Source organism: Vicugna pacos, unplaced genomic scaffold, assembly GCF_048564905.1.
Source record: "Vicugna pacos unplaced genomic scaffold, VicPac4 scaffold_19, whole genome shotgun sequence".
In the NCBI taxonomy this organism is placed as follows: Eukaryota; Metazoa; Chordata; class Mammalia; order Artiodactyla; family Camelidae; genus Vicugna; species Vicugna pacos.
In genome coordinates this window covers 56,159,667-56,187,476 of record NW_027328740.1, presented here as the reverse complement: position 1 = coordinate 56,187,476, position 27,810 = coordinate 56,159,667, and the positions used below count along the sequence as shown (strand labels likewise).

General features: G+C 34.9%; 1 protein-coding gene and 1 pseudogene across 1 annotated transcript; one reads left to right on the top strand and one right to left on the bottom strand.

Moving 5' to 3' along the window:
* The first annotated feature begins 3,218 nt into the window (after positions 1–3,218).
* On the top strand, positions 3,219–11,706 carry LOC102530181 (olfactory receptor 8K3-like; annotated as a pseudogene).
* A 5,979-nt stretch (positions 11,707–17,685) lies between these two features.
* LOC116277916 (olfactory receptor 5J2-like) lies at positions 17,686–18,630 on the bottom strand. Its single transcript, XM_031672629.2, has one exon. It carries the CDS (start codon positions 18,616–18,618, stop codon positions 17,686–17,688), a length of 933 nt encoding a protein of 310 aa, XP_031528489.2. The 5' UTR covers positions 18,619–18,630.
* Between the last annotated feature and the right edge of the window lie 9,180 nt (positions 18,631–27,810).

Below are 27,810 nucleotides of genomic sequence, written 5' to 3'. Positions count from 1 at the left end.
TGGGCACCACAGCCTGGCCAAAGGGATGCAGAAATTAACTATCAAAGCAGAAAAAATAGAAAGTGAATAAAGAGTAAAAAGCAGGAATGCAATCTTAATCACCTACTGGTAAAAACAAATTGTTCTGTACTATTAATAAATCCACCCTTTCCTTTGTAATCTATTATGATTTCAGTGCTTCAGGGAAAATCAAGAAAGTGCTTGGCATTCCCTGAGGGAGAGTCTCATGGGGTGAAAAAGAACCCATAAATTGATCTCACTATGTGTGTCATGAAACACGTGGGGAAGCCAAGGCAGAGTCTCATCACAGGTAAACAGGTAGTATATTCCATGTTGGTGCCGTATTTTACTGATATCCAGCTTGGTGACTTGCAGTAGAGTGCTTATTCTATGACAAAGCACAGTAAAACATGAGGATGTCTGATTCACTTCTGTGTGCACCCTGCCATTGATAATGCATGGAGCAGAACAGGACAGTTTCCATTTTCCTTCAGATTGATGTACAAATATTTTCACAAAGGCTAATGAGCATCTTTGAAATGTCAGTGCCATATTGTTTATGTAATATTTAAGTTTTATATACATACTTACTTAGTCATATGAAGAAGAAAGGTCAAAACTGAGGGACAAGAAGGTCTAACTAAAGAGTCAGGAATAAAAAATTAAAATCATGGTGGAATTAAGAAGATGCAGGTGGTCAGTTTCAAGTTTGATGTCCTGTCAAATCCTTAGTCAGTTAGTGACTATAGGCACATCTTATTCCTTTCTTAAGAATATTGTATATTTAATGAATATTGAAATCAATGTATAAATATGAATTTTTCTGATCTCTTGTTGAGTACAAAGTGGGTTTCCACCTTGTATTGAGATGTGAAAAGCAACTTTTGGAAGCTCGCAGATCTTGAGTATCCAGTGTTACAGTGATGATACAATGTTCAGTTTCCAGTGCAATCGGACAGAAAGCACATAAAATGTTCTCAAAGAATATAACTTTAAAAATATTAATCAGATAATCAACAGAGATAGTAAAGTAAGAAAAATTAATTTGATACCTTCCATACAACTCTGATGCTGGTAAGGAAAAGCTCTTCAGCCCTCCCTTATCTTACAGAAAACTCAGCACTTATCAATGTGCTTTGTTCCTGTAGCCTTTCGACAGTGCATCTAAACAAGATTATATAACTTCCGATTCCATTTATTTAAAATATGTTTTCCTAACTGTAGTTCAGTATTTCTGACATAAGAAAGACATGTATGTGGGGACAGAGTAGGATATTAGAAGCTCACAACCTTATAAACAATGTATTTTGTGAGATGAATGTGGATTTCCTATAAACATATACACAATGTAATTTTATAAACATATTTTTATTTGCTTTCTCCTGACACTGATAATTTTCATATAATAAGTATCAATTATATTTACTTTTTTTTTTAGTAAGCATTAATACAAATTTTTAAACCACTAATTATTTTTCTTTAGCCAGCCACCCCCATTCTATTCTGGTATTACTCTAGTTTTTTTTTTAATTTTTAATGGCTTAATTGGAATATTCATATACATCTTTACTTAATCACATTTATATATGTCTGCATTAAATGCTGTACTTTGTGGCCTTAATGTAAAGGCAGGCAAAATAACATTCTAGAATTATACAATATTCTTGGTATTTTATCTTTTTATTTTATTTTTCCAGTATGATGTTGTGTAATACACAGTGATTTTAGAACTTTTTTTCTGTAAAGTAAAGAATCCCTTTATTCAAAGGATATGTTTATGAAACTTTATTCTATGAAACCAATTTCAAGGGACATCACATTCTCTTAATTTGCTCAATTTCCTCCTACTAAGTTAGGTTCCTTCATAGCAAAACATACCTTACATGTTTAAATGATTCAGTATATGTCAGTTATCATGAAAGTGCACTTGGGGAGAAGGAAATATGTTGTGTTAGATAAATGTATATTAATAATATTAAGTGAGATAGAAGATAAATTATGCAAAGCAAGAGCACATGGATGATCCCCATTGTAGCCATGGAGATGCGGCATGGTGGGGGGCACTTGGAACTGTTAGCTGGATAACAAAGTTCTCCATCTATTCCTCATCATACCCCTAACAGAAAAGTTAAATCACTCAAAAAGAATGTACATGTACATGTATAATGATAATCCATTTCCAGAATCATGCTCTTTCCATTAAGAAATTAAAAACAAATACAAAAATTCCATTGCATTTTAGGGATATTTTCAGGTACCACTATAACTACATTTAACTGTTTAATTATCACTTATCTTCCCAACAGCCCTGCAAGAAAAAGTTGATCTTGCTAATGTGTACAAAGAGATTAAGATACTTTACAACATTTGCCCAAAGTACAGTTTTGTATATGCAAAAAGTATAGGTATATATGAGATTATATCAACCTATGTATATTTCATGGAATATTTCCCTGTATAAAGACAAAAGTGTGGACTATGCTCTGTTAGAATTTCCTTATGTTTATTTACATCTCAGTCTGATATTGGCCAAAGATATTAATTGTTTTATCCTGTCTCACCTGTAGATATAAGGATGTTCAGATGAACATTTTTTTTAAAGCAAGAGCTTCTAAATGTTTCCACACACAATTGGAATTTTTATTTTAATTTTGATATCATTAGCACACATATGATGTAATATTAAGTGATTTTAACTTTGTAAATATATGATTGTCATTATATAAAAGGCAATAGAAAAGTTTACCTTCACTTTTAAAACAAGATCTAAAAGTTATATCATTTTTTTTCAGAAATGCTTCCCTCATCTACTTTTATATCATTCCATATCCATATCTACACATATTATCAGGGTTGGATAATGTAGCTCTTTGGCATTTTGGGCTGTATAATTCCTTGCTGTTGAGGGCTGCCATAAAATATTAGGATAAGTACCAGCCTTACTGGCCTCAAACCACCTCCAGTGGTAACAACCAAAATGCCTAAAAACTACAAATCTCTCTCTATTTCCAACTGTATATTTATCTCTGTTTATTATTTCTCTGTTTGTATGTTTTATTTATAGGAGGTGGATTTTTTCATTGTGCTTAAAATATACTTTTAGATTTATTTTCTTTATGTCAGCTTTGTACACTTAAAAAAAAATCACCAAATTGTACTACATGATGTCATTGCCTGCTGATGTTTCTATTCAGAATAGATTCTCTGATAAAACCCATATGGAAAACTACAATCAAACAGTGCTGAGCGAATTCATTCTCATGGGCATCACAGACTGCCCTGAGCTGCAGGCTTTGTTATTTGGGCTCTTCCTCGTCATCTGTGTGATCTCAGTGGTGGGCAACTTAGGCATGGTCATCCACACCAAGGTAGATTCTGGGCTACAGACACCCATGTACTTCTTTCTCAGGCACTTGGTTTTTACTGATCTGGATTATTCAACTACCATAGGACCCAAATTGTTGGTAAATTTTGTTGCAGATCAAAATAAGGAATAAAAACTTTGACCAGACTAGAATAAATGGAACTCCCTTGAAATGATAAAGGAACCAATGAAAAACCTGCAGGGAACATCACATATCATGTTAAAAACTCAAATACACTTTCACTAAATCAGAACAAAGGCAAGTAAGCCTCTTCTTTTCAACTACATTCGAATGGTACTGGAGGTTATATCTGTGAGTGAGTATGTCCCCTGCCATATCACCAAACAAAGGATGTTGCAGTCTTCAAGTCATCAGCCACTGCAGCCACCCCTAGCTGTGTGCCCTGAGGGGACTCAGTATGCAGAAGAGCAGGATACTGACCCTGGGTAGTGAAGGTGCACATCAAAGTAATGATTTCAATTAGCCCAGCCTCCGGCATCTTTCCCATACATAGGAAAGCATTAAATTCATTAATTTGAGATGTCTGTTTCCCTTTAATTCAAAGTAAACTTTTGCTGTTCCCGACTACCTGGTTTTTGTTACCAAATCTCCTATATGTATTAGCTCCTTCCTTAACTTCAGAGCAGTCCCTCAGAACTATCTGAGAAGCTGTCTTTCAGACTTAGGTCCTCAGCAAGTCTGCTGAGTAAAACAGAATTCTCAATTTTTAGGTTTTGTGTTTTTGTTTTTATTTGACATGCCCAACACAATGTGGCAAGGAAAAAGAAGAGAAAATGTCAGATTGGAAAGCAGAAAGTTAAACTGTTATTTATTGATACAGCGCAAGATTGTAGAGGTGGAAATCTAATGGAATCTGTAGAAAATATTGAACTAAAATGAGAATTTAGCATGATTTCAAAAGAAAGATCCATATACATATTTTTAAATTCTGTACACAAGCAATAAAAAATTAGAGATGGAATTTTCAAGTACCCATTACAAATGCATCAAAACTGTAAAATACTTAAAGATAAATCTGAAAAAAATTGTAAGTCCTGTACACTAAAAGTTAGGAAACTTTTCTGTAAAACATTAAAGATGACTAACACTAAATAAATGAGAGCCATACCATAATTATTTTCTGGGTTATTTAATATTGTTAAAATACTACATTTTTCATAATGCAAACCCAATAAAAATCCAAACAGGCTTTTTTTTTTTTTGGTAGAAATTGAAAAGGGATTGAAACCAAAATACATAAATGAATCCAAAAAAAAAAAACTAGAATAGCTTAATTAACTTTTAAAAAAGAAGTAAAGTTGTAATGCAAACAATAAAAGAACACTAAATAATGTCTAGTCATATTCCAAAGCCATAGTTATTTTTTAAAAGTGGCACTGGTATAAGACATGACAAACAGATCAATGAAACAATATTGATAGACCTGACACAGAATCGTACCTGCATGAGCAACAAATTTTCTACAAGGCAAAAGAAAAAAGGCAATTTCATGGAGAAAGGATGAACTTTTCAACAAATAGGGATGGACTAATTAGATATAGGTATGCAAAATATTGAACTTGGGTCTATGACTCATACAAAAATTCACAAAAAAAGTATCATTGATGTAAATGTAGCACTGAAAAGTCTAAAAATTTCAGGATAAAACATAGTAGAAAATATTCATGACTTTGGGAAATGTAAAGACTTCTTAGATAAAACAACAATAGTAAAATCAATAAAATAAAAACATGATACATTAGAAAACTTCAAAATTAAATCTTTTATTCTTCAAAAGATACACTTAAGAGGATGTAAGAACAGTTTATATTCTGGAAAACATTATTTTCAGGTTTGTATTTCATAAAAGGCTTGTCCCATAATATATAGAAAAATCTCAAAACAATAATAGTAGATAATATTATCTCCAGAATGGGTAAAACATTTGAACAATTGCTTTATCAAATAACATATAAAGATGACAAATAAGCAATTAAGTTTATCCTTTGATCTAAAGCCATCAAAGGTAAGTATTCTTACCAAATCGCTCTCTCAGCTCTGCCTGCAGTGCCAAGATAAGAGAGGAAGGCAAAGTTTTCCTCTGGTCCCTTCTTTTCCAAATTTCGATATGAGAAAATGAATTTCTAAGAATTAGTTCCTTGAGTTCTGACCTGTGGGAATTTGTTTTCGGATGCCCTTGGTTTATTACTGATTGTCAGCTTCCCAGAAATAGTCATTGTTTTCCTTTGTCTCTGTCTTTTGTGCTGTTTACCATAAGGAGGAAAATCTATAAATGATGGTCTCTTAAAACAGAGAAAGACCCAGTGGATCCCTCTTGGTTACAAAAGCCTTTCTGTTTCCCTATCCCATGTTTGTAGGGAAAAGACTTCAGCCTCCTAGACCTTCCCTGGGTTCCAAAGGGTAGATTCAAGCAAGTACTAACCAGGGAAGTGAGGGAACACAGACACAAAAGAGAAGCAGCCAAGAAACAACAGTGCACAGATAAGCAAGGTCCTGGTTCCTCCTCAAGGGGCATATGCACATAATAATGTACATTTGTGTTATTCTGCAGGAAGTAAGGCCCCCACCCAGGTGGAGGATGGCAAATTCAGGCTGAGCACAAGGTTTCTAGGACACCTGTTACCTCACTACCAAACAATCAGAGGAGAGCTACACACTCTGTTGCTCTCCCCCCAATTTTACCTATAAAAAGTCTTCCCTGCAAAGAGTCAGGGAGTTTCACATCTTTTGAGGATGAGCCACCAGTTCTTCTTGCTTGGCCCTGCAACAGATCTGCTCCAGACCCCAATGTTTAGATCGATTTTGCCTCACTGTGAGTTGGGCACAAAAACTTGCATTCAGCGACACTCCTTGCTGGGGAACACAGTGGGCCAGTGTCTCTGGCAGTAAAAGAATCTACCAAAGATGAAGGAGGAGAAGAGTAAAGGTGCTTACAAGGAACTAATAGATGACAACAGCCACACAGATGAGAGGGGCCTGTGTGAGCACCGAGGGCCAGCTCCTGGGGTCTTTCATAGGGGAGGGTCACAGGAGCCTGATCAGCTTGTGCACAAGGCTCTGATTGGTTGTAGGTGAGGTAAGACATTTAGGGTCTGTGAAGGGCAGTGGAGTTTATGACTCTCATAAGGTGGGCTGAAACAGGCCAGCCTGAGCAGCTGTGAGGTTAGGCATTATCCAGGGCTATTAGTTTGTTGGGGCAAACATGCCCAGTAAAGAAGGTACTTTCTGTGTTGGGGGGTCACAGGCAGACATCTGAGAGCCCAGAAACAGGGGTCCCTGGACTTTGAAGGATGTCATTTGGCCCCAACCCCCTTACATCCTTTTTTGTGTCCTGAGAGCTTGTAACCAGTGGGAATGTTCCTCCAGGCTCCTGCCACCTGAGGGTTCAGGTTGTCCCGCTTAAATTGGAAGGCTGACTGGCTGGTCCAGAGACATGAAATGACAGGCAGCACTTTTGCCAATTCTTCGGGAAGTTAGTCCCAAGAAAACTTTTCAGTCCATAAGGGGACTTTGTCATTTCGATCATAATTGCCTTCTTAGTGCTGGGAAAGTCCCACCCACTGTCACCTACCTGTTATCACAGATTAGTGCTTCTACGCCTGGAGGCATATGAAAGTCTTTGCTTTCTTAGGCTGCCTTTGGGAGTAATTTAATGGGAAGGGCACTTGTGGTGATGGAATAGGTCTGTATTGGAATGGGGCTGCACAGAATGAAATAACTAATAGTGCACTATGCAGTAAAGGGAAAAAACAGCAACACAGAAGTGGTGAACAGACCTAGGAGAGAAAGTCAGAATGAAATGAGAAGTAACAGTGACTAGTTTCTGTCTCTGAGGGACAAGTAAAAACAATCACATGGGCAACAAATCCAGGAGGCAATACCTCATAGCAGCATCATGTATTGTTTTAATTCCTTAAAAATTTGTAAGTAATGTAACAAGGCAGTGTTTAAATATTTCTACACGGTCATACATTCAAGAAGACCACTGTGGAGATGCTGACTCCTGACAGGCATGCCTGTTAGACACAGTACTTTAATTGAGCATCTTTAGGGCTACAAAAGGAGCTTGGTTTAACCAAGAGTGAAAAATGGAATGCAGGGAAGAAAGGAGGAAGAGAGGAAAGAATACAGACAGGAAGTCTGGAAGGAAGAAAGGAAGGAGAGAAAGAAAAGGCAATGGAAACAAATTGCCCATGACAATTAAAGGACAATCTCCAGACATTCTGTTGTGCTTTCAATACTTTAGGGATAATCAACAAATTGCTTGGCATTTCCTGAGGGAGAGTCTCCAAAGGGGAAAGAATTGTTCTCACTACACCGTGTAAGAAACACATGAGGGAGTCAAGACAGAGGCATCATTACATGTAAAGTGATGGACTATTTCATGTGACATTTTTTAGTTTCCAATATCATCAATGCTAAAGTGACATTTTCAAAATTTCACTTTAGCCCAATGGCAAAGCCTGAGAAATATGAGGCCATTTCTGATGCATTTCTCTTTGCTTTCCAGTACTCTGTAATACCTGAGCTGGAATAGGATACCTCTTCTTTCCTCTTCATATTAATTTTTTGAGTGGTTGAAAAACTAAATGCAGAAAAGTGTCTTTGAGACATCATCATGTTATTTCTTTTACAGAAACAATTCTATCTATAACAGAGGCCAAAACTGAGAGCAAATGAAGAGACATCACTAAAGACATGTGAATTTTTAGAAATTGGCAAAATTAAGAAACTGTGAATATTTTGTCTCTCATTTTGATATCTTCCCAAATTTGTAGTTAATTAGTGCTCTAGGTGCTTTTTATGTGGCCCCCCAATTATAATTTAATATTTAATGATTATTTAAATAAATGTATAAGTATGAGTCTTTCCAGACACCTTGAAGGGACAAAGGGAACTTCTGCTGCACACTGAGATGTGAAAAGTGTTATTGGGATATTAGCAGACTTTAAAGGACCCAGTTTTATGGTTATGGTAGAATGTTCAGCATGTTTTTCAATTTCAAATGGTCTGACAGAAAGCAGATATGATTATCTCATGGAGTGCAGCTTTAAAAAAATTACAATCAGTGTTCAACAAAGTTGTTAAACTATGAAAAAGCTATTCAGATCTTTTCATAGAATGCTAAAGCTTATGAGAGAGAGAGAGAAATAATCACTTTCATCTTTTCTTACCTTACAGGGAAATTGGAATTTACCAAGTCTGATGTTTCTCAGCTTTTCATATTTGCAAAACAAAACAAAGAAACAAAAACAAGGTTTATATTGCTTCTTAATAAATGTATTGAAGACATTTCTCTAAAATGACTATCTACTGATACCCATTTCATACATCTGATATAAGAAGAGTTGTGTGCATCCAGGTAAGGCAGGCTATCATGAGGTCACAAAATTATAAGCAATATTTTAAGTGCATTAAATGCAAATTTCATATAATCACTTTCATATTTAATATTATAAAAGCATGTGTTTTTATTGATTTTCTTATAGAACAGACACTACTGTCACTGTAGTTTTTATTGTATGCAGTATCATTTCTATTTTTTTAAGGAAATCATTCAGGCTCACAGTATTTTAAATTTAATAATTCTCTTACCTAATTTGCCATCTACCTTACTCTGGTAAATTCTTGATCTGTGTATTATTAGGGACATTCAGATACATTTCTATTTGATCATATAAAAATGTTTATCTGTGGTTTATATTATATCACAGTTTGAAGGAATTCCTGTGGCCTTAAGATGTAGAATTTAATGTAAAAACCAAGGATCCAAGCACAGCCATTCTATATTGTATATAATTTCAGATCTATACTGTTGTGTAACACAGGGACTTCAAACACTTTTTAAAGTACAATATTTCTTTATCCAAAGGAGGTTTTTTTTTATAACATTCAATAAATAAAAACAATGCAAATTACTCTTCTTTCTTCCAGTTTGCTCAAACTTCCTCATATACTCTGGGTTCTTGCATGATAAATTGCACTTGAATTGTTACATGCAAGTTAGTAAATGTCAATTTTGGTGAAAATGCCCCCAGGGGAAGACAAATATTTTAAGAAATTTATATCAAAATAAACTTACATTCATATTTCTCTAAAATAGCTAAGGCATTTGGAAGATAAATAATTCCAAAATAATAGCACATTGGTGGTCCAATTTTAGTCACGGAGAAGGGGGAAGGGCAGGGCTTGGTGTATGTCACAAGCATCCCATCCTACTTGACCTGTTCCTCACCCATTGATCATAGCCCTGACAGAGAAGATGCCACAGTGCAGAAGAATTTACCCATGAATATGTAAAGAAATGCTCCATGAGTTTAATTATTGTCACTATTAAAAACAATAAAAACTGTATGCTTAACTTCCAGGTAGTATAGACACATTGACTTATTTAATCTTTATATTTTGCACCCAAACATCCTGTGAGGATGTATCAGTTTTGTATATGACAATAAAGTTTCATATAAGTTAAATTATTTGCCAAAAGTAATCTGGTAACCCTTTACATAATCTATACATGGAGTTACAACAGAGATTTTATATTTGTGTGTGTGTGTGTGTGTGTGAGAGTCTCATATATTTCTTCACATAAAGACAATTCTCACTGCAATCTGTTACAATTTTCTTATTTATACACCTGTCTAGTATGTGCCAAGTGTCTTAATTGTTTCCTCCTGTATCACTCATACATAGGATTTTATAGAACTATGTGCTAAGTAGTGGATTCAATACTTTTTGGAGTTTCTGGGTCTACATTTCCATTAGAATTTTTGTTGAATTGTGTAATATAGTTGATTATATAATTGGCACATGCATTGAGTCATATAATTAAATGTAATTTATACATGTCATTATGTGATTGCAATTATGTAAATGACTAACAGAAAACCCAAAAGAACAACACAATAACTGTTTAAATATGTAACCTTCAAAGTTTTAGGTTTTAACATGTATCTACATGTATGTATGTATGTATGTATGTATCTCTTTAGCTATCTATCATCTATCTATATCAGCTTGGCTTTTCAACCTTAGCACTATTGATATTTGGGACAGATATGGGTTATTTTATAATATATATATATATAACCATTATATGCCAGTATCACCCATCTCCCAGCTGATAACCAACAAATCTTCTGGACATTGACAAATGTTCTTAGGTTAGTTAAATAACTTCTATTTGAAAACCAGTGACTGTCTTTGTCTCTGTTTCTACCTGTATGCATGCACATTAGGATATGTAGTAGATGAGCTGATTTTCAAATATCCTAAATAGGAAAGTTTAAATGTATCTTATTTATACTATCTTGCACACTAAATATCTCCCAGGTGATAATACATAAAACCTGTTGACTATGCTGATGTCTCTATTCCAAATAGGTTTCCTGAAAAACCTGGATGGAAACACACAATGGAACAGTGCTGAAAGAATTCATTCTCATGGGAATCACAAACCACCCTGAGATGCAGGCTCCGTTATTTGGGCTGTCCTCATCATCTACATGATCTCAGTGGTGGGCAACTTGGGCGTGATCATCCTCACTATGGTGGACTCCAGGCTACAGACACCCATGTACTTCTTCCACAGACAGCTGGCTCTTACTGATCTGGGTTATTCAACAACGGTTGGACCCAAAATGTTGGTAAATTTTGTTGTGTATCAATACTATCTCTTATTATTCTTGTGCTGTACAATTAGCTTTTTTTCTTGTTTTCATTGTTACTGAAATTTTTATTCTGTCAGCAATGTCTTATGACCGTTATGTGGCCATCTGTAACCCGCTGCTCTACCCAGTCATCATGTCACAAAGGTTGTGTTGAGTGCTGGTGGCAGTCCCCTATCTCTATAGCATATTTGTGTCTCTTATAGTCACTCTAAAGATATTTCATTTGTCCTTCTGTGGCTACTGTGTCATCAGTCATTTCTACTGTGACTGTCTCCCCTTGATATCTTTACGCTACCCAAATACTCATGAAGCTGAAATGATTATTCTGATTTTAGCTGGTTTTGATTTGATTTCATCCCTTCTGATAGTTCTCATGTCTTACCTGCTCATTTTTGACTCTATTCTCAGGATAAACCCTGCTGAAGGTAGGCGGAAAGCTTTCTCTACCTGTGGGTCCCACCTGACAGTGGTCACAGAGTTCTACAGGACTTTGATTTCTATGTATGTGCAACCAGAGTCCAGTCATCCCTTTGAAACTGATAAAGTGGCTTCCATATTTTACACCCTCATCATCCCTGTTAAATCCCTTGATCTATAGCTTGAGGAACAAAGATGTAAAGTACGCCCTCCAAAGATGTGGAAAAAACTAACTTAAAGTTTACACGCAATATGAGTCCTATAAACTGGTTATGGACTTTAAATTTTGCTATGTTTGCCTCCAAAAGAAATAAATGAGTTCAACATATATTTATGGATTGTCTTACATATGCAAGGTGTTTCTAATTATTGTAAATAAATTAACAAACAAAATAGTAAAAATATTTGACTACCTTGAGTGGGAACTATCAATTACATATATAAGTAAAGTAAATGTTATAATACCGTAGAATGTGTTAGGTGGATATAGACCAGAAAAAGCTGTCAATGATTCTGGCGTTTTTCTCATCTATTAGAATAAAATTGTAGAGTGTGTGTCTGTGTGTCTTAGTCTTTTCTTTTACTTCTGTTTTAACCTTCACAGTCTTCCTTGTTATGTTTTATCTGTTTATTTGATGACTTGAAGTACTCTGTCATATTAGGTTAAACAAATATCTTTATTTTAAACATGGGATTCCACTTTTTTACTCATCAATTCCTTCACTTCTGTATATGAATCTAGTAGGTTCAGCAAACATCTGTAAGTTCTGTTTGGTGCATGATTTTTGTCTCAACCAATCCATTTGGTTGATATCAGAAGATACATTTTGTGGTCCCTCATAAGCTCCCAGATTTGTACATTTTGTTCCCCCAAGTCATTGTTCTTTTTTTTTATAACTGGCAGTTTGGCTTAGGAGATTGTAATATATTCCTGTCTTTTTGACAAAAAAAAGGAATAATCCATGTTTAAAAGTTATATTCCAGTTGTTTCTGTATCCTTGTTAAAATAGAAATCCACAGCAAAGTGAAGACAAGACAACATCTAAGTAGATCTGTAATAAATTGAAGGAGGGCAAAAATTACTATTAAGTTCTCAAGAGCATGCATGCTGAAAAGGAAACCAGGGAGTTTCCATTTTAAGAAATACCACTAATGACTTGTAGGAGGAATTCTGTAAGGCACAATACAAGAGATAAATGTTCTTTCCTGAAAAAGAGAAGTCTTTGAGGGAAATATTCATTCTCCATCATCTTCTGCTTCTTAGAATTTGAAGAAGCTTTTTATGTGAGCTTCAGCCACTTGAGAAATTAATTTAAGGACAAGAGAATATATTGATTATAATACTATTCACTACTTAAAGAATGAAAGCCATAAAGCATGACATGTGATCACTTTTTTTTTAAATTAAGCTCTGTTGAGCTAGGATATGTTAAATGACCCATTACATGCATGGTGACAGTACTCCTAAATGATACAGTGGGGAAAGGCTGAGTGTCACATGCAGGTGCAAAGTTTGGGTACTATGGTATTTTAGGGTGTAACATTCATATAGAACAAGATGTGAAAAACACTTTCCCAAAGAGGTACCACATATTGAGTGTTGCCCTGACTCATGGAAACACCCAAAGGCTGCCCAGCACAGTGACTGGAGGATGAAAGGAACATACAACTCAGGAATATTTACCAAATTCATGGAAAGAAGCTTCACTGATAAACCTACACAATGTGCCATTGAAAGAGTGCCTGAAAATGGGAGAGAGAAACAATACTAATTGAGAAGCTTGAGTATGAAAATTAGATGGTATTATCTTTAGAATAAGAAATTCATTAGGTACTTAATGACTCACAACAACCATCATATTCCCAAGGGTCAAACTGCATATGCGTATGGTTTCTTCATTGGAGAAAGGTGCCACTGGGAAAGAAGGAGAGTGTGGGAAATAACAAATCAGTACTACAAATATCCCAGGATCCCCTGGAGAAAGAGCAACCACTAGAGAGCTGACAGTGATGCTATCAAGAAGCGAGCTCTCAAAGTCCTGGAACGGGAGGGGTTCTATTCTCATTTCTAGTATATGTGAGTGGAAATATGAGGGGCATGCCCATCACAAGGGCACGTGGTGCCTCTCCATTTCCTACTATCTCACTTTTCAACAGAAGTTTACATTGTATTTACAGGCAGTCTTTCCTTCATTAGCTTCTTGATGATAAGGATTAAAATATTTTGTATGAAATCCTAACAAACTTGTGTTTTGCATAGTAATGCATATCCAGTTATGGGAAGCCTTGACTTCTATCAGTTTGTGTTCACATAAAACAAAAAAATAAATATTATCCACTATAGGAAGCCTTGAATCATACGCCATTGAACACACACCACTAATAATCTCTGGTGTGACATAATGCCCTGGAGAGCATGATTAAAATTAAGTCACTCCTTTCTGCAAATACTCAGTGGCAACAACACTTTCAGTGGCTAAGCTGACTGGCCACAACTCTCTAAGAGAGGTTCAAGGCCCTTGAGGGCCAGACTTCTCATGCCAGCTCCATCCGAAGGGTTTTCCTGGAGGTTCACCATCGTAGGAAGAGCATGTCTACCCAGATAGAGGCAGAGGCCAGAGAGAGACCTCTCATCCAGGAAACATGGCTGTGTTTCACAGTCTGCTTGTAAAGCTGATGAGGAAATGTGCAGTTGTCCTGTGACTGTCACAAACCTGATGGAATAAAATGTGCACAGCAAGCCCTCAGGAGGGAAGGACTGGCTGACATGTCATTTGCAAGGTAGTCTGACTTACAGGTCAGGCTTAGGCTCTCACACTGGTGACTGGAAACCCAAACTGGCGGGACCTGGCCTTCGCTGCTGGGTTATAACGGTGTCCACAAACTAACAGAGACTGAGGTCTATTGAAAGTTGTCTTTACTGACTCTCCTGGTCTAGAAATGTATGATCTTGGAAAAGAGGGTACTTTGGTTTGGAAAATCTGTTAAAGTGACATGGCAATATTAACTGACATGTGATTTGCTGAGTGTGCTGCAACCATATGGTACAGCAGGGGCTCCGTAACTTCCCTTGATAACCTGAATGAAAATAAAATTTATGAAAAAAGTAATCACAAGGAACACATTATATAAGGTTGACCTAAAAGCCCCATAACATAAAAACAATTGGGGGTCGCATTGTTAGAGAAAGTAGTACCTTTAGCTTTAGATAAGTTACATATATAGTAGCTTTGTGTCCAGAAAAAACTGTAGGAAGGTAAAAAAAAATTGAGAGACACAGGGTGCAGGGAAAGAAATGTTATAAAACATATGAGGGGCTGTAGTTATGGGTAATATGTTTTTGTTTACAAAATCCCAACTTGGCATTGGATAATTTGGGCTCTATTAAATGGTCAGCATTTTAACTTGTACAGAAAACATTATAGAAATTGATGTAATAAACATTTCAAAAATATCTAAGGAATATGTAGCAAATACAAAAGTCAAAGTTAAAAAAGTGGAAGAAATCCCTTAACAGTTAGTTTGTGCAGTTATTTCTAGTCCACAGAACACCTGATGATCCTCTACTTGATAGAACTCACTTCCAGAATTAACTCACAAATTAACAGAATTTGTGGGGACTATATGTAAAAATAGATAAATAAAAATATGCTTCCAAAAATGATGCATGGAAGTCTGGTAGACATGATTGCATGCTGCATGGAGCATATGAGGAGGCTATATTACTAACAAAGCTGAAAAACTTGAGAGGTCCTATAGCCGGTGGCTTCCTTGAGCTGAGATTTTCCTGCATACAGTTTAGTTTCTGGTGCCCAAGCTTGTTTCAAACAGAAAAGTCCTGGGGCAATGGAGGCTGAAATCAGTGGTCATTAGATCTCTGCTGTGGGGTTATCCATGCTGTTCTGTCTGTCCTGTAGAGCCTCTTAAAATTAAATAATTTTTTTTATGGAGGTATAGTCAGTTTGCAATGTCCTGTCAATTTCTGGTGTGCAGCATAATTCTTCAGTCGTACATGAATATATGTATATTCATTTTCCCATTCTTTTTCATCATAAACTACCATAAGATTAAAATTAAATAAATTTGTTACTGACATTCCTCCCCTGCAAATATCAAAAGTGTAACAGAAATATTGTGAACAAACTTTTGTCCATGAATTTGAGACCATACAGGCAAATTCCTTGAAAGACTGAAAGTATAAAACACACTAAATTGTAATAGAGAGATTTTAGAGCTATATATATTTTTAAAAATTGAATTAATAGAAAAACCTCCTAAGAAAACCAGAGGCTAAATGATGGTATCATTGAAAAATTCTACTAATATTTAATGAAAAAAATTCATACTTTCTTCTTCCAAGAAGTAGGAGAAAAGAGGTCACTTTCCAGAAAAATTTTTGACGTCAGTATAACTGACACATGGAAACCAGACAAAGACAATACAAGAAAAGAATAATACAGCTTGCTAATCTGTAAACTCAAGATCATAGTCATAAAAAATCTTCAATAAAATATTAGTAAATTTAATCCAATATATAGAATTAATAATACATGATGACCAAAATAAGTTTTATTTTAGGGATGTAAGTTTAGTTCAATATTTAAATATCAATAATGTAGTTAATCATATCAACAGAATAAAGAAAAAAATTTGATTTCTCTCAGTTGATGCAGAAAAACTGTTTTATGAAATTCAGTGTGCATTTACAGTAGAAAATAAAATTAAACTCTCAACAATCTGGAAACAGCTAAGGGCTCCCTGCAAAATGATACAGGACATCTACAGTAAATCTTAAATGAACAGCACACTCAACTATGAAAAGATAAATATTTTCCTACTAAAACTGGAGAAAGGCAAGACTGTTTTCTCTCACAACTATTAAAGATCATAATGGAGATCCCAGCCTTTGGAATAAGGTGAGGAAAAGAATAAAAAGACATACTGATTTGAAACCAATCAGTGAAATTGCCTCTATTTGTAGTTGGCATGATTGTTTATGTGGAAAATGAAACTGTAAAAGTTACTAGAACTAATCACTCAGTAGAGTAAAGTCACAGTATGCAAAGCCAACATACAGAATTCTGCTGCATTTCTGAATATATGTAACAAACAATTGGAAATTTCAAAAATTATACAAATTATTACAATAAAACCAAAAATACATGATTTTATTATAAATCTGACAGAATATGATCAAGCTCTACCTGTTGAACACAGCAAAACTGATGAAACAAACTGAAGATGTGTAAATGGAGAATTATATTTTGCTCATGGATTGGAAGCCACAGTATTTTTAAGATGTGAAACATCTATTCATTAATGGGAGAAATCTACAAGGTGACTCCAAACTATAAATGGAAGGGCAAAGAAATTAGAACAGGCCAAAGAATTTTAAAAATAAAAAAGGAAAAATTTAGAGGACTCACTTGTTCTGTCTATTTTTTATTTGTTGTGTGTCTACTATACACTTAAAGGCAAAATGAGAGCTACTTATTCAAAATGTGACAAAAATAGCAATGTTAAATAATCACAAAAATAGAAACACAATTCAAAACTTCTAAAGAGGCGGTGAATTGATGTTTTGTTACCTGGGGGTTGAATTTCATATATAATTTTAGTATACTTAACATCATGATTTCTGCAAAGCTATGTCTTCAAAACATAACAAGACATCTTTATTGTTTTCCTCACCTAGTAAATTCCAAGGATGTTAGGAACAATGTACAAAAATGGAGGATGAAGATCGATCAAATATGTATTTTTTATCATAATGCCACAATCACTCTTTAGACCATTTAAAACACAAATAAGTGAAGGCAGACTTCGGCTATAGACATTATATCTATATTTGTAGAAATTTGAAAACCAATTATTTTTCTTAGTAAGTACTTTATTTTTATATCTTCAAATACAAGTATTATTTTACAATTATTTTCTGTAAACAACCAAAAATATAAATGTAATACTGTATTGTGTACTGACTCAGAAATTCACAACCCAGTATGCCAGAAGAAGACCTCTGTGATACACTGTGGTTTTCCTCATGCAGCTGTATGATTACACAGCTTTCTCCTATTGGCTGTCTCCTTATATGGCAAATAAGTGTATAGAATGAAATTATCTGTGCAGTCCTTAGAAGCTTTAACATTCGTGGAAGTCTTTGAAGTGAGAACCAACTGGTACAGTATTATAGGGTTAACAGTGATTTCAAATTATCGGGGGAAATGTTTCATTTCTATGGCTCTTCTCACAGCATCTTTTACCTCTTTGTTTCTCAGACTGTAAATCAGGGGGTTTAACATAGGAATCACTAGTGTGTAGAACACAGAAACCATCTTCTCTTGTTCTATGGAATACTGGGAGCTGGGCTGAATGTGACTAGAGCTTAAGGTACCAAAAAATATGGTCACAGCAGTCAGGTGAGAGGTACAGGTGGAGAAGTCTTTCTGTCTGCCTGCTGCTGAGTGGGTCCTCAGGATAGCAACAGCAATGAACATGTAGGAAATGATCACAGTCAAGAAGGTGGCCATGGCAATGACTCCAGAGAAGATAAAGAGCAACAGCTCATTCATGGAGGTATCAGAACAAGACAGCTTTAGGAGTGATGGAATATTACAGAAGAAGTGGTTGATAACATTCAGCCTACAGAAGGACAGTTTCCCCAAACTTACTGTGTGTATTGATGAGTTAATTATTCCACAAATCCATGACCCAGTGACCAGCCCTGCACATTTCCTCTTAGGCATGGCTATAGTATAAAGCAAAGGATTCACCATGACGACATAATTGTCGTACGCCATTACCAATAGCAAGAATCCTTCTGTGGTCACAAAGATCCCAAAACATAAATGCTGTGCCATGCAAGCAGAGATGGTTCCCTTCACAACCAAGAGGTTGATCAGCATCTTGGGTGCTATGGCAGATGAGTAGCAGGCATCCACAAATGAAGGGAAGCTGAGGAAAAAGTACATGGGAGTGTGGAGCTTAGGTGTGATGTGGATTAACAAGGTCATGCCCAGATTCCCCACCAAAGTAACAGCATAAATCACCAGGAACAACATAAAAAGCACAACTTTCAGTTCAGCCCAGTCTGTCAGTCCTAAAAGAATAAATTCAGTGACAACTGTAAAATTCTCTTCAGCCATTGGTTAATTCTTTATCTTGACATCTGAGGTGAAAAATACATGCAGGTTAGAATGGACACAGGAGAATCTGTTATTTATTATTAAAAGATAATAGAAAGACTATAGGCTTCTGTCCTTGGAGCTTGATTAGATTGCTTCGATTTGTGTGTGTGTTACGTATAGTTCTATTCTGTAAGAAAATGATGAAAATGCATTTTGTCTCTCACAAATTTAATTCTGTCTCCAAAGTGCCTGCCTCTATAAGAAAATGACACCTGGCATGAGGGACATTGATGACAAGTGAAAAGAATTTTCAAAATTTAATTTAAGCCTTCTATAAAACTCTTCATTTTTAGGGATAAAAGAAGTGCATTACAAGAAGATCTCAAATCAGCTCTGGTATTACACATGTAACTACTACACAAAAGCACTATGATATAAGCAGAGATAGGCAAAGATTATGAGATGGGGTCCTGACCACCAAAGATGATGTCACGATCCTCTTAAAAGTGTGTAAATCTCTGGCCCCTTCTGATGCCTCCTTATCAGCACCATGGAAGGAGATCTCCAGAGGACTCACTCAACCATGAGACTTGGAGCACAGAGAGCCACATCTTGCCTGCATTGAGCAGTTAGAGGACATCACAAATTACATGCTGATTTTTGGCTTATGCACATTATGCTTATATGCTTATGTATCTGTTGTTGTATAAGTTTCTACAAAGTGGCATGCCTAATATTTTCTATATTTAATTATTTAATATATCAATTATATTTATACATATATAAATGTATGTATGTATATACCCACATACACACATGCATATATAAGATAAAATGTAGCATGTGGATAACCACAATTACTTATTGGTCTGGAATACTTTTTCTTATCCTTTATATAATTTTTTATATATATATAAACTGTTACAGTTTTCTAAATAGAGTTTCCATTCATTAAATAGTTTTTGTTACTTAGGCTTTTTATTCTAATATATCCTGCTTTTTTAAGAAAATATATATATCCAAAATAAAACAGAGCTCACCCATATTCTGTATTTAGTCAAGATTATTTATATTTTTAGGAATAAAGATATAAACACAATGATAAAATTTGGTTTATCTACATAAATTCTATTGATTTATTTTAATTAATATACTTAAGTGTATTTTTAGGAATAGAGATATAAACACAATGATAAAATTTGGTTTATCTATGTCAATTATATTGATTTACTTTAATTAATATACTTCAGTTGCCACAAAAGGAAAGTTGTTGGCATTAGCCCAAACTGTGATTAAAAGATGTTTCTGTCATTTATTGATTTATTGACTTTGGTAAAGTCATTTATCTTCTCTCAGACAGAATATAATTACACCTACATCACACAATTTCTCATACACTTCTTAGATGCTACAAAAATTTACTTGCCAAAATGTATGAGTTCTTTCAGCAATAATATTAAATCTAGGTATTTCAAAACCAAATATAGCATTAGTCCATGACATCTGAATTATCCAAAACACTAGCCAGTAACTTTGTGTGAATATTTAAATAGAATTTGATGAAATTTCTTCTCTTTGAATTAATCCCAATTCAAGTGTTCAATAGCCATTTGCAGCTAGTAGCCACTGTACTGAACGGCACTAATTATAGAACATTTCCATCACCGCAGGAATATGTGTGTTGGTTAGAATGCTCCCCTAGCTCTCTGACTCATCTTTTTAGAGTACCAATTAAATAAAATTTTCTCAAAGAAGGATTATATATTGTGAATAGTGTTCATTGAAAGAATAATTAAGGAGATGGGATTTCCAGACAGAATTTAGAAATTAAACTATATTACTTGTTCAGGGATGCCCATCTCCTGCAAATCTTAAGGTGGTATTGTGAACAGAACTGAATGAGAGGTGGCATGGACAGAATGGAATTGAATTAAATATTCTACACATTCATGATTCTATCTGACTTAAAACAAACTTTTGGATAATAAGGACATATTAAAAAGAAAAGAAAAAGATAAGTTTTTATAAAATAAGTTTAACTTACCAGAAGAAAATATTTTAAAATTTCAACTCTAGAAACATCATATCCTTTTCCATGTTTCCTTACTTTTAACAAAAACAATATATTCATAGTATGTAACTGAAGACACCTCCAGGTAAAAGGGCTGAAGGTAAATCTGTACTATTAATATACAACAAGCAGAATAATGAACCAACAAATGAAATCTTAAAGTATTATTTTTCCCTCTAAGAGGACAAATTTGGATAGAAGGGAGAACTGTATACACATATACATTTTACATCAGCCTCTAATAAGCTCTTACAGCTTAAATGTTACAGAGCAACGCATGAAACTTTGAGAGACCCTTCTCTCAAGGGAATTTACATTTTCCCATGACTCATAAATCTCTCTGAAGTGTGTAATTAACCAAAATGCTATAAAGAATTTAAGAAAACATCAAGCTGGGGGGACGGGATTCTTGAATTCAGTAACATATAATAGGAAAAATAATTGAGAAGAATTTGCCCCATAGAACAGAAAATGACATAAGTGATAAATTGTTAGACATTGCTAGGTTTGTTACAAATTTTGTCTTTATGCAGATGTCCAAGATAAGGAACCTGAAAATGCTGTTACTTTTAAAGACTCTTTAAAAACAACACACACACACAACACACACAAACACAAGTTCTGATGGCTAGGTCGCCTATCTCTAATTTCAGTTTACTCTGTAGATTAAGTTGGAAAGAATACTTCTAGAAATGTGTAAATTCAAGGGTTTCATTCATCAAACCAATATTTACTGAAGGATGCCACACTCTAGACATCATGTTACACACCAGAGACAAGAGGGTTACCAGAATGATCAAATCTTTGTTTTTAGAAAGGTTGAATAAAAATATACTCCCAAAGACACTTAGATTATCTAGAAATCTGTTATTAAAACAGGAAATAGGCTTTTATGAATCATAGGGAAAACATGGATCATCACTATAGGGAAAAATGGGAAAGATGCTCAAGTTAGACTGGTAGGGAAACGGAGGGGTTTTGTCAGTCTTGGTACCTGGAATGTTGAATTTTAATAAATCTGCTGCTGAAAACAACTGGAAAATTAGAGGAAGGCATGTAACAGGAGTTTTCATATATTTGATGTCTGTCAGCACAAAACTAGGACCTGTGAGAGAAGGGACATGATTACTGGTCCCTGACATGGAGTGATGGTGGGTACATGGAGAACACAATAATCATATTGAGATAAAGACACAAAATCAGATCAGGAAGGGATGAGGTGCCTGGAACACGTGGAACTGGGTCCTGGAGAGGAGACACCCATGCTAACAAAGTGATTGCATATCAATGTGAGATGCTGGTTGATTTCTAAACTGCACCTACCTATTAAGGTGATATTCTGTGACGCTAGATCAAGAAATGCTACTAGGGGAAAAGAAGCCACCAGGGATCTGCATGATGAAAACTACCAGTTCACAGAGGGTTGGGACACATTTACATCCTGTCAGAGCTTAGTCAGGAATCTCACTGAATCTCTAGGGCTTTCAGTGGAGACAGCAGAAGAGAGAACTGACCCCAGAGAAAAGGATGCACTGTACTCCACTCTAACAAAGCTCCACATTAGCTCACAAAAAGATTAAGCAGACTTGCAAGTAAATAAATTTCCTGCCAAAACAAAGCTCAACAGTGTTTGAAGAAAGATTTAAAATTCTGGACTCAACTGAAAAATGTCCACAATGTCCATCATACAAAGAAACATTTACATGCATGTTGAAGAAGCAGGAGAATGTTATGCACAACAATTGACATTATGAAACATTAAGAAATATTAACATTATGAAAAATAAAATATCATTTCTGGACCCAGGAAAACCAGAGATGATAGAATTGGCAGAAAGAACTTTAAAATAGTAATAAACATTTCTAAGAATTCAAAGGCAACATGAACATTAAAAAGAGAAGAATCATGATGGAAAACCAAATTGAGTGACTAGGGCAGAATATCATATCAGATATGAATATTTTTTGTGTATTTGTTAAAGGCAGAATAGACATTACAGACATAAATTAGTGAATTTGAACATAAGAGAATAGAAATTATCCACACTTAATTACCAAGATATTAAATAGAAAGCATTAAAAGTGTAGACACTTGAAAGACCTAAAAATAATACATACAGGGAAAAAAAAAGATAAGAATGAACACAGACTTTGTGACAAACATAATGAGAAGCAGAAGAAAATTGAGCAACCTCTTAAAACACTGGAAAAATATCAGACAATAATTCTATATCAGGCAAAAACATAATTTAGAATCTCAAAGAGATATACACTTTTCCTTATTTGTTTCTGGTAATGACCAAGTAAGCTTTGCTAAGACATGCTACCTCACAGTTAAAAAACTAGTTTCTTAGAAAATACAGAACAAAACAAACCTGAAAGCACTGGAGACAGAAAATCAGGCAGGTTCTGAAAGACATTAGACATGAATGGAACAAGAGATTTTCTCATTTTACAAATTCTATTTTGAGAAAGGCCTTGATCTGCTCCAAATGGGAACCTTGTATATAACACACTGCCTTTCTGAGCTAAGGAATGGAAAGCCAGAATGGGGACAAACACAGTCAAAGGAAAATAAAGGATGCATTCCAGGAAGGGGAAAGCCAGGGAATGTTAGATTCATACTCTGTGTGCCAAGTTAACCGACGCTGAGCCATGAAAGTGTGGAGCAGGTTACAGAATGCCAGACAGAGATAAAGATACGAAGTAATATTTGTATTACCACCCAGGAGACATGGTTTGTAGTTTGAGTCAAACCATGTTAATTTTCTGATAAAATATGAAAGAAAATGAGCAAATAAAATCAACCCTCTTAAGAAGGATATAACAGTCTTCAGACATTTTTGTAGCATGATACTACAATGTTCAAGATAGATTCCAAAATTCCTTGACATGCAAATGTACAAGGAAATGAAAGCAACCTTTAAAGTGATGACAGGGAGTGGTTCTTGGTTCTGCTACCTTCTCAGTCATCAGAGTCTGTGTACCGTGGGCCAGGGTTTCACTAACTATATGGCCTCTCCTACCTACTCCATCCCCTTACCCACATCTGTTTGTATACGTGGAGCTCTCAGATGGGAGAGAGTTTTCTGCCCCTCTAGTGGTAGCACAGCTCTGCTTTGTATCACTGCAGGATCCTGGGCCAAACAACTGAAGCGATAAAACCTCTAGAAGAAAATCTGAAAAAGCAGTTTTGTCCAGCACACATATAAAATTTCCCCCAAAAAATGATTAACAAACAATCAAATTAAAGTGGGCAAAAGTTTAGATACTTTAAAAGAAGCTACATGAATGGCCCACAGATACAAGAAAAGTGTTCATCATATTTAGTCATCAAGTAAATGAAAATTAAAATCACAATGAAATAATTTCCTCAAATTTCCATTTCAAAGTAAAAATAATTTACATCAAATATGGGGATGGAGAAAATGGGAATCTCATATATATTTATTGGTAATGTAAAATGCTATAATAAGTTTGGAAAGATTGAAGTTTTCTATAAACTTAAATATACATTTACCTTATGATCCAAAAATTTCACTTCAATCTAACAAAGAGAAATTAACCCACCTGTCCATAAATAAACTTATATAGCAATGTTTATAGTAGACTTTTTTGTAATAAACCAAAATTCAAATATCCATCAATAGGAGAATAAATAATTGTGGCATATGCACAAAGTGTACTGTGTATCCATAAGAACACAACAGAGATGAGCTTCCAGATCATTATACTGAATGAAGGAAACCAAACTGAAAATATGTATTGTGTGATTCTACTTACATCAAATTCAGAAATGGGAAAAATTAATTTAGGGATAGAAACCAGAGCTGCAGTTGCTGGACGTAGGACAGTATTATTTGGGGAGTCAAGAGATAAGGAAAATTTCCTCATGATGGGCGTGGTCTAGATGTAGGGAGTATAAAGCATCAGGGAAATGTCTTTGGTGTTGAAAATGTTATATATCTTGATTTAGGTATTAGGAACAAATAAAATATTCTTCAAAACGTATCCATCTTCAGCTGTATGTGAATTTCCCTCAATTCTTGTACATATGGAAGTTAAAGAGAAAGACAGCATAAGTGAAATCTTATGAGAAGGAAAGTAGTATCTTAGATTTTATTCTTAATGAGGTTGTACTGAACGTTACCCAAGTGTGGTGGGATTTCAACTCAAGAAACACTACAGTTGAGGCAATCATTAGAGTAACACATGGCATTACAACAATCATTGTGGGTTTACCATATGAAAGGACAAGGCAGGTATAGCACTCATTTAAAGATGAGGTTTTAATTTCTTTATATATCTTTAACAGTGCCTACTACATAGTTTTATCTGAATAATAAATTCAAAGAAAAAATATTACATGATGATGATAATGTCATGTAAAATGTATCATGAGTTTTGAATTGTTCCAGTTTTACTAGGATAAAGCTGATGTTAAAGTATTTTTCATTGTTACTTTAATCATCGACTCTGTATGGGAGTGAGTGCATTTATGTAGGTCTCCATGAACTGTATAAATCATTTATCTTATTTTGTTCCTTTCCTAAAATTGCCCCTTGTATTTTTTCACTAGGGAATATATAGGATGTCCTGAATAATTAGTAAATAGCACAGGCAATTAAAAAAAAATCACTGAAATAATTTGGGCTTAATCATCTGAATAAATTATATGCTATTTCCTCAGGCATCATCACATAGAGAGAGGAAAGGCATTTATTTTCCCTACCCAGAGAAAAAATAAATGTAAGTTTGGAGAAGAAAACCCAATTCTTAATTAAAGGAGAGTAGATAGGAATGTCGATTTTGATTACCACCTGGGTGTTGGTAGTTTCCCATGGTTCCTGGCTGCTGATTATTGACACTCTTATGGTCAGTGACAGCTGATACTTTACACCACAAAAATTCATTGTCTCTCTTTTTGACTGGAGTAGTACAATATTTTTAGGACTTTAAATCCTATGAATTTACTAGATGTCATACATCCATTTGATTTCTGAATGTTGAAAGTGCATTTGGATATTGTAAATATCTGAAAAAATCATTACTGATTTTTTAGATCTTTTAGATCTATTAGAATCTATTAAGGTTAGGGTTTCTAGATAAAATACAGGATGCCCAGTCACATCTGAATTTCAAATTAAAACTTTTTTTCTTAGTATATGTCCTATATAATATTTGGTAAATATAGTTTTATATAAACACATCCAATGCAATGTTTGAAAAATAATGTTACAATATGCACTATATTATAATATTTTATAAAATTTTGCAATATTTTTAAGTGAACATAATTTGAATATAAGGATATAAGTCCTTATATATAAGGATAACCTCCCATGCATGAACATATAGATTTTTATAGTTGTCTGCTTGATATCCCTACTGGTTGCTTACCCTTTGGTTAATTTTATTTTCAGAACAGGCTTTACAAACTGAGTTAGTAGACTGGCAAATAAATATAATTATTTAAGAGTTATGGAGAAAGCCCTGAGCCCCAAATAATTCCAAACTGCTATCACCAGGTCTGAGGATGGAAAAGCAGTCATCCTTCTGCATACTTTTTGCATCCTGCCTGCCCTAATGGTTAGGCCTAAATGGAAGTATATAAAATGTTGCATCAACATGTCCAAACATGACCAGAGATATCCTTTCCCAAATATGAAGAACGGGCAAGGTATTAATATCACTTTAATGTCCTGATGGCAATGATTTTCCATAAATGCCCAGAAATGAGATTGCTGAATCATATGGGGAATTGCTAATCAACAGATTTGAAATTTCAATTATGCAAGATGAACAGTATCAGAGATCTGCTGTACAACAATGTGTATAGTTAGCAATACTGTATTTTCACTTAGTACACTCTCTTACTAGAATGGGCAAGCTCAAAGAATCAAGACATCTTCAGAGGGAAGTAGTAACTGACACTGAAAATGGAGACAAACTCAGTAAACACTAGAATCATTCTCAGCAACACTGAAAACTTCAGAGTGGTAAGATCAGGACTGGAATTTTGAATTCCTTTGTTTAACTCAATGTGTCTCTCATTCTGTAGGAAAACCTTAACAGAAGGTCCTGAAACACTTGACTGTTATTTGTAAAATAGTAAAAAGCAAAAAAAAAAAAAAAAAAACCTGTAAGTAGAATGGGATTCAACAGAGAAACAACAGACAGAATCATCTAGGAAAAAGAGGCAGGTCTGTCTCATCCTCAAGTAATTTAGATAAATAGCTTGTTCCCAGAATAGAACTATCACCAGCAGTATCTACAGAGAAAGTTGCCTAGTGTGGTGGGGGAAACTCAGGCAGTGCATGGAGATCAGTGTACACGCTGAATACCATTGTCTCTGCATGGCCCAGCAAATATCTGTTTACCAAATATTTGCTTTACCACCTGCATGTGAATTGCATCCCTCCCCTTTGAAATGCCAAACCACTGCCCCCAATACCCTCTTTTGCCTTTAGTTGAAGATGGTATTTAAGGCAAGGACTTCGGTCATTTGGGTGAATTACTCAAATTTCCTGGGTCTCTCTCATGCATACACGTTATATAAATTTTATTTGATTTTCTCCTGTTAATCTATCTCACAGCAATTTAATTCTTAGACCAGCCAAAAGAACTTAGAAGGGTAGAGGAAAATTTCTTCCTCCCTAACAGCTCTGATGAAATAAAAATTTATATTCTAAGGCAAATCAAAGAACTTTAACCATAAAAATTTTCCTCTGCTCTTTAACCTCTTCTCCCTTCTGCTGTGCATTGTGTGTCTGCATTATGCACCAAAACTCCCCCATCAGCAGAAATACCTATCAGCTCAACCACAAAGAGCAACATTCTGTCAATAAGATAACTCCTTAGGAGACAGCTTTCCTTTTTAATCTTGTAAGGGACCACAATGACCCATGACCCACTACTCACCTTCTATGGGTAGAGCTGGATTCTGCAAACTGTCAATAATACGTCACTTAATGCACAGCCCTCTGTTTCAAAAACTTATGTAACTGTGTTTTGACCTTTCATAGGTGGACAGTTCTCAGAGCTTTCTGAGAGGCTGTTCCTGGATTAAAATCCTCAATTTCATTAGAATAAAATCCTTCATTTCTTTCTTAGTTTGACTGATTAATTTTTCTTCAACA